The 6,074-nt window shown below is 33.4% G+C and overlaps 1 protein-coding gene across 1 annotated transcript; it reads left to right on the top strand.

Moving 5' to 3' along the window:
• Positions 1–519: 519 nt before the first annotated feature.
• LOC132277462 (uncharacterized) lies at positions 520–5,435 on the top strand. The gene is made up of 4 exons (XM_059779339.1): positions 520–1,559; positions 1,988–2,137; positions 2,228–2,435; positions 4,629–5,435. The coding sequence occupies exons 1-4, from the start codon at positions 1,509–1,511 to the stop codon at positions 4,673–4,675; spliced, it is 456 nt and encodes a 151-aa protein (XP_059635322.1). The 5' UTR covers positions 520–1,508; the 3' UTR covers positions 4,676–5,435.
• The last annotated feature ends 639 nt before the right edge of the window (positions 5,436–6,074 follow it).

The raw sequence follows: 6,074 nt of genomic DNA, 5'->3' as shown, positions 1-6,074 counted from the left end.
AAAGGTTATAAGTCCAGGGAGGTTCTTTAGTAAAAAAATAGATAAAAGTTCACTAAAAAATGTTACAAGCTATGAAGCACGGAAACCGACACGGGACACGGGTACGATACGATACGGGTACGGCGATCCGGCAAATTTTTAAAAAATAGGACACAGACACGGCATGGATACGGCGATAAAATAATAATATAATTTTTATTATATATAAAAAATATTTATTTTTACTTAATTTTTTATATATATTAATTAATAAAACCCATATAAACTAGCCGAATCAACCTTTTTTTTTCTTCAAAAACATAAAGTCAATAAGCACCTTACAAAAACCAGTGGCCGGAAATCAGGTGAACAAAGTTAGAATCATCCTCAATACTAATACAGAATAACAAATATATATCTAGAGCACTATTTATAAAATTATATATATATATATATAAGAAATAATACTGATATGACGTCTCACCTAACCCCCTCTTTTTCTCCCCAATCCCTCATTTTCCAATGACCCACGTGACCGCTGCTCAGATCCCCCTTATCTTCAGTTCTTCACACACAATTTGAACACAAAAGCAAACACCACCGTTCACAGGGCCATTCCCATAGGCGTCTCTGCTTCTTTGATTCCCCTTCTATGTTTACAATTTGAGATCAAAGCAAAATCAAATTTACCTCTTCGTGTCCCCCATCGTTCCGATCATTCACTTATTTCTCTTTATCTTCAAATTTACCTCTTCATGTCCCCCTTATCTTCAATTCCGATCATTCACTTATGGCTCTCTTCCTCCTCTTCCTTCACTACTTCAGGCAAAATATCTCAGTCTTGAGATGAGAATGCAAAAGAGGCACAGTGGAATCAGATCGGTGCATGTCTAATAGGTGTCCGGTGCGTGTCTGATCGGTGTCCGGCTACATCAAATATATTAAAATATGCAGGACACGGTTAGAACGTGTCGGACACGTGTCCAAGCCTCGGATACGCGTGTCCGTGTCGGACACTGGTACGTCGACCCTTAGAGCCGTGTCGGTGCTTCATAGGTTACAAGTGGAGGCAGGCTTTTCTATACTTTGCCCTTAATACTATTACTATGTTTGTTTTTCCTTCTTATTGGTTTCCATTTCTTTTCCATTGGACTAGTTCTTTCCAAACAGAGCCTTAAATCTTTTGTTTTGTTTTGGTTTAACTTTGCCGTGAATCAATTTACGCGCATCTCTTTAGTGAGTTTGTTTTCCCCTTTCGGTAGGGGTGGGGGTTTTCTCTGTTTTCCCCCAAAATCGGTGCTGCGAACATGGATTCATCTGGCTCTAGCAGTGGTTCAAACTCTTTTGAAGAATCTGATCCATTCCCGAAGAAAGCAAAACCTCATTGCCATAAATCGTATTATGAGGATGAATAGGAAAACCAGAAATCCAGGTACTTCTCAAACGACGTTGTCTCTGATCCCAATAGTGACAGCGAAGGAGAAGGAGAGTGTTCTTCTGATGATGGGTTTAACGATGGCCTTCACGAGATGACCATGAAAGAGTCCTTCGAGTACTATACTCATGTTGGAGCCAGCGATGTAAGTGTCTCTTCCATCTATATTTCAACCTAATGCTCTCAATAACAATTTGTTTTAATTTTCTTTCATTTGATTTAATAATCCCAATTTGTGGAATTTCATAGACTTCAAATTTGGAATTATTGTTGTGTTTGCTAATTGCTAGTATAATTTTATTAGTAAATCAGATGTGTATGATTATGATGAGGTTTTGATCATTAGTTGATTTTGATCTATCTGAATAATGTCAATAATTTATTTCCATTTACCCTTATTTGTTTTTGTTTTCTCTGAACTGTGATTTTACCTCAAGTGTCTACAACCTATGATTATGCCTCAAGTGTCTACAACCTATTATACTGGAACATCAAGCTAATGCCCTCAATAGTTCACAGACACACATATATATGTTTGTGTATTTAGATGACTAATTTTTATGCACATCACAGGGGTTTGATGTTCCTGAATTTCCCAACGTCTTTGCGTTGGGTATCATTATACCATATCTCAAGCCTGACGAAGAGTTCGAGCATCATGAATCACTCAAAGAGCTTAACTGCTGTTCGAAGTTAGCAGTTGATCATTACGACATGAAAAACGTCTGTAGTTTTATTTTTCCAATCTATTTTTCCTTTTGTGTAAATCTTCAATTTTTTTTAACCCCTTTCATATTATAAATTGTCTTGTAGTATGCAAATTACGAGTTTGTGAAGGTTGTGAAGGCAAACTCACAGGCTGTTGCTGGTGCCATGTTTTATATTACCTTTGAAGCCAGGGATAAGGATAAGGATGATGCTCCTGTTGAAATGTTTGAAGCAAAGGTGTATTCTGGAATTAAAGAGACGAATATGCGTGTCTTGACGTGCAGACCAAAAAAGGTTACTATAATTGACGAAGGTAAAATTAATAATTCAGTAACTGGATAGCAATTTATGTTAATTTTCTTTGATTTGATTTAATTATAATTTGTGGAATTTGATAGACTTCAACTTTGGATTGATTGTTTGCTGGTAAATCTGATGTGTAGTACCCCCAAAAGTTTAAAACTGATTTTAAAATAGTTGATTTTGGGAATTTTATGTTATATATATATATTTTTTTGTGATAAGTGAATTTTATGTTATATATGAGTCATAGCCCTACTTTAACTATGTATATGGTGTATAATAGTAAGATAGTTTGTTTGAATTTGTTTGAATAATTTAATGAATTTAAATTTGTTTTAATAGATTAAAGTAACATGTAAATTACGGGAAACTAGTGTCTTCAATTAACAATGCTTATTAGACCTAATGAAGAATAATTGAATGCTTAACAAGGTGTAATTATCATGTATTCATGTGAGAGTGGATGTAAATTGGCTAGTGAATGAGGACGAAGCTTGTTATCAAATCTGGTGGGTTAAATATAGAAAGCACATTCTATGTAAGTACTTATTGAGGAATTGATAATGAATAAATGGATGAATATGTCTATTGGTATAATGAGCAGATTATACACATAATTTAAACATGTATTCAGGCTATTTGGTGGTCGAATTTGGGGTTAAGAACAGTGTTGTTAAAGGCGCACCCAGGCTCGCGCCTAGGCTTGAGGCTCAAGTTTAGCTCATGTTGTCATTCAAGGCTCACTGATGTTTACTAGACGCGCGTCTCGGTTGCACCTCGTCCTGTCAAGCGCGTCTCACTAACATTTGTTTTAAAAAATACTATTGCTCTATTTCTTAAGCCAAAAAGGGTTTGGCAATTTAATAAACAAAAAAGAAAGCCCAAGCATACGATAGAAGGAACTTTTGTACAAAAGAATAAAAAAAAAAAAAAAAAAAAACCAAGAGTCAAAGTGTTAACTGAAAATCGATAGAATGAGATTGTGAGACGAAGACAAAGCCCTAGTTATAAAGATGAACAAAGAAGCCACGTCAGGTTTTTTTTTTTTTTTTTTTCTAGATCTCCCCTCTCTTCTTATCTTTATTTACATCTCTTCTTCGTCTAGTTCGCTTCTCTCTGTCTTTTTTTTTTGGCTCTGTTTTTCTTTTCTTTTTTATTGTTAAGTATATATGTTTTTTTGTTAACACATTTAGTTCTTTTTGTGCTTTGTTTTGCCATTAAAAAAAAACGTATTTTGCTTTGCCTTTCAAGAAAACAAATTTGTGCACTCTGTTTTATGGTTGTTGGATGCCTGTATAGTTGATGGATTTATTTTTTTATATTTGATATTAATTTTTAGAATATTGATATGACTTATGAGATATGAATGTTATTATGGTAGTTTAAATTTTCAATTGTGTTCCTCGCTTCACCCAGGTGCGCACCTAGGCTCCAAAGGACTTTTAGCGCCTTGGTGCCTTGGGCCTTTAATAACACTGGGTAAGAATATTGGGTTGCGAAATAGGGTTCATGGGTGTATATTTGATCAGAAAACAATTTGGAAAGAAGACTTAACAGTGAGTGACGCAAGTCCACGTGCATGCTGAGGGACAGAATGATGGGCACAGCCTCAGATCGATCCAATAGTAACTTATAGATATTATTAATTTTTAATGAATTGTAATTACAAAAATTTAGAGAAAAAATAGAAATAAGTTTCAGAAAATTTCAAAAAATTACCAAAAAAATTACTATTGGCAATACTAAATCAAAATTTACTGATTAAGTAAATTTTAGACAGACTTTAGGCTGTTTAATAATTTAATTACCAAAATATTGGTACTTTTAAGTACTAAAGTCGAGAATACGGAAAAGTGGTAAATAGTTATATTGCGTAATTACACAGGCATATAAGCTGAATATGGAGGATGAATTGTATATTTAGGGCCTGTTTGGAGGGAATTCTTGCACCCTTGATACCTCTGCTTTTGTATTGTTTCTCTTGCCGAAGGCTCTGTTGAGTTCTCTTTGGGACCCCATTGTACATTTCTCTTTAATATATATTTATAAAAGGCTTACCCTTTATTTATAAAAAAATAAATGCCTACTAAAAAAGAATAGAAAATGAAATGCGAAGATGCATTAAATTTTTTTAACGGAACCTCAGTTCTTCTTTTGCTTAATTGGCTTCTGTAAATTTTGAACATGTTTGTGTTTATTGCAGATGTTAGGTGCAACAAAGAGGAATATGAGTGTGATTCAAATTCTTAGTTGGAGTGCTGGAAGTGAGTTTGCTGCCTTTTTCTAGACCAGTTGCTGCACCTGGACATGTAGCATAACTAAATAGTAGTTTGACCCTCCTCTTATCAAATACTAGTTGACTTTAATGCTAACCGGCTATTTCTTGAGAAAAACTTAATGGTGTCCGAAGTAGTAATGACATGGTATAGATAATGAAGTATTAAAGTTACAAGGACGTTTTTCTCTGGCTCTTCACATATCCTCTTACACATCTGCTAGTATCTTTTGGTGGAACTCTCAATGTTTACACTGTAGGCAAATACAGAGTACATAATCAATGTGTTTTTATTATTGGATAGGCAGCAATTATATGGTTGTTGAACTTTTGCTAATATATAGTTTCTTCAACTGATGCTTTATTTTATAATCCTTAAGATATTGTTTACAAATAATGTTGTTCTTTAAAATAGAATCTGGCTGTAGGTGAATTTAGTATTTTAATGTTGGTGAATCATTGTAGTGAATTGATCATACTACCTAGGTGACAATGTCATTTCTAATGATGTCTCTTGTTAGCATAAAAAATAAAAAATAAAAAATAAAAAAAAAAAAACAAAGAAAGATAAATTACGGGATGATGATATCCTTTCTTCCGCTACTCACATCAAAGTAGTTAGTTGTAGTGAATTGATCATACTGCCTAGGTGACGATGTCATTTCTAATGATGTCTCTTGAAAAAAAAAACAAAGAAAGATAAATTACGTGGGTGAATTAATCATACTGCCTAGGTGACGATGTCATTTCTAATGATGTCTCTTGAAAAAAAAAACAAAGAAAGATAAATTATGTGGTGATGATATCCTTTCTTCCGCTACTCACATAAAAGTAGTTAGTTGTGACCGACTTTCAGACTTTGTGTCACACTACTCTTTAGAATTAAAATCATGTGCTATACATTGGAGGTTAATGGACATCAACCCAGATGAGTTATGTGCTACGAGTGCATATGAATCTTATGACATTCATTGTTATTTTAGCCCTCTCATAAATAAGATTAGACCATTTGTGACAACCATATGCCCATATGGCAGAATTCACCAATTTAGAGTTGACCTACCTAAAATCTAAATGTGAGAAATGCAAATTAAAATTAACATTAACTCAAAACTAGACAAATTTTTTATTTTATTTTATTTTTAAACAAAAGAGAATCATTTCCAATGTAGTTTGAATAAAATGCAAGCTTTAACTTCTATAACAATTTCCGCAAAGATCTATTTGGAAAAAAGACTTTACAAATATGTTTAAAAGATTTGAGTTTGAAATTAAAAATGATGCTAAAGTATTTTATGAATTATTGAAAATTAAAGACGGATTCAAACGTTTTGAAAAAATGCCTTTTGATGCTTTAAGCAATTTATGTATATC

This window comes from Cornus florida, unplaced genomic scaffold, assembly GCF_030987335.1.
Source record: "Cornus florida cultivar Cherokee Brave unplaced genomic scaffold, ASM3098733v1 CherokeeBrave_3.0.0_Hap2_Chr01, whole genome shotgun sequence".
Classification (NCBI taxonomy): domain Eukaryota; kingdom Viridiplantae; phylum Streptophyta; class Magnoliopsida; order Cornales; family Cornaceae; genus Cornus; species Cornus florida.
Note: the sequence above shows the minus strand (reverse complement) of the source record. Positions and strands in the feature narration are given on the sequence as shown.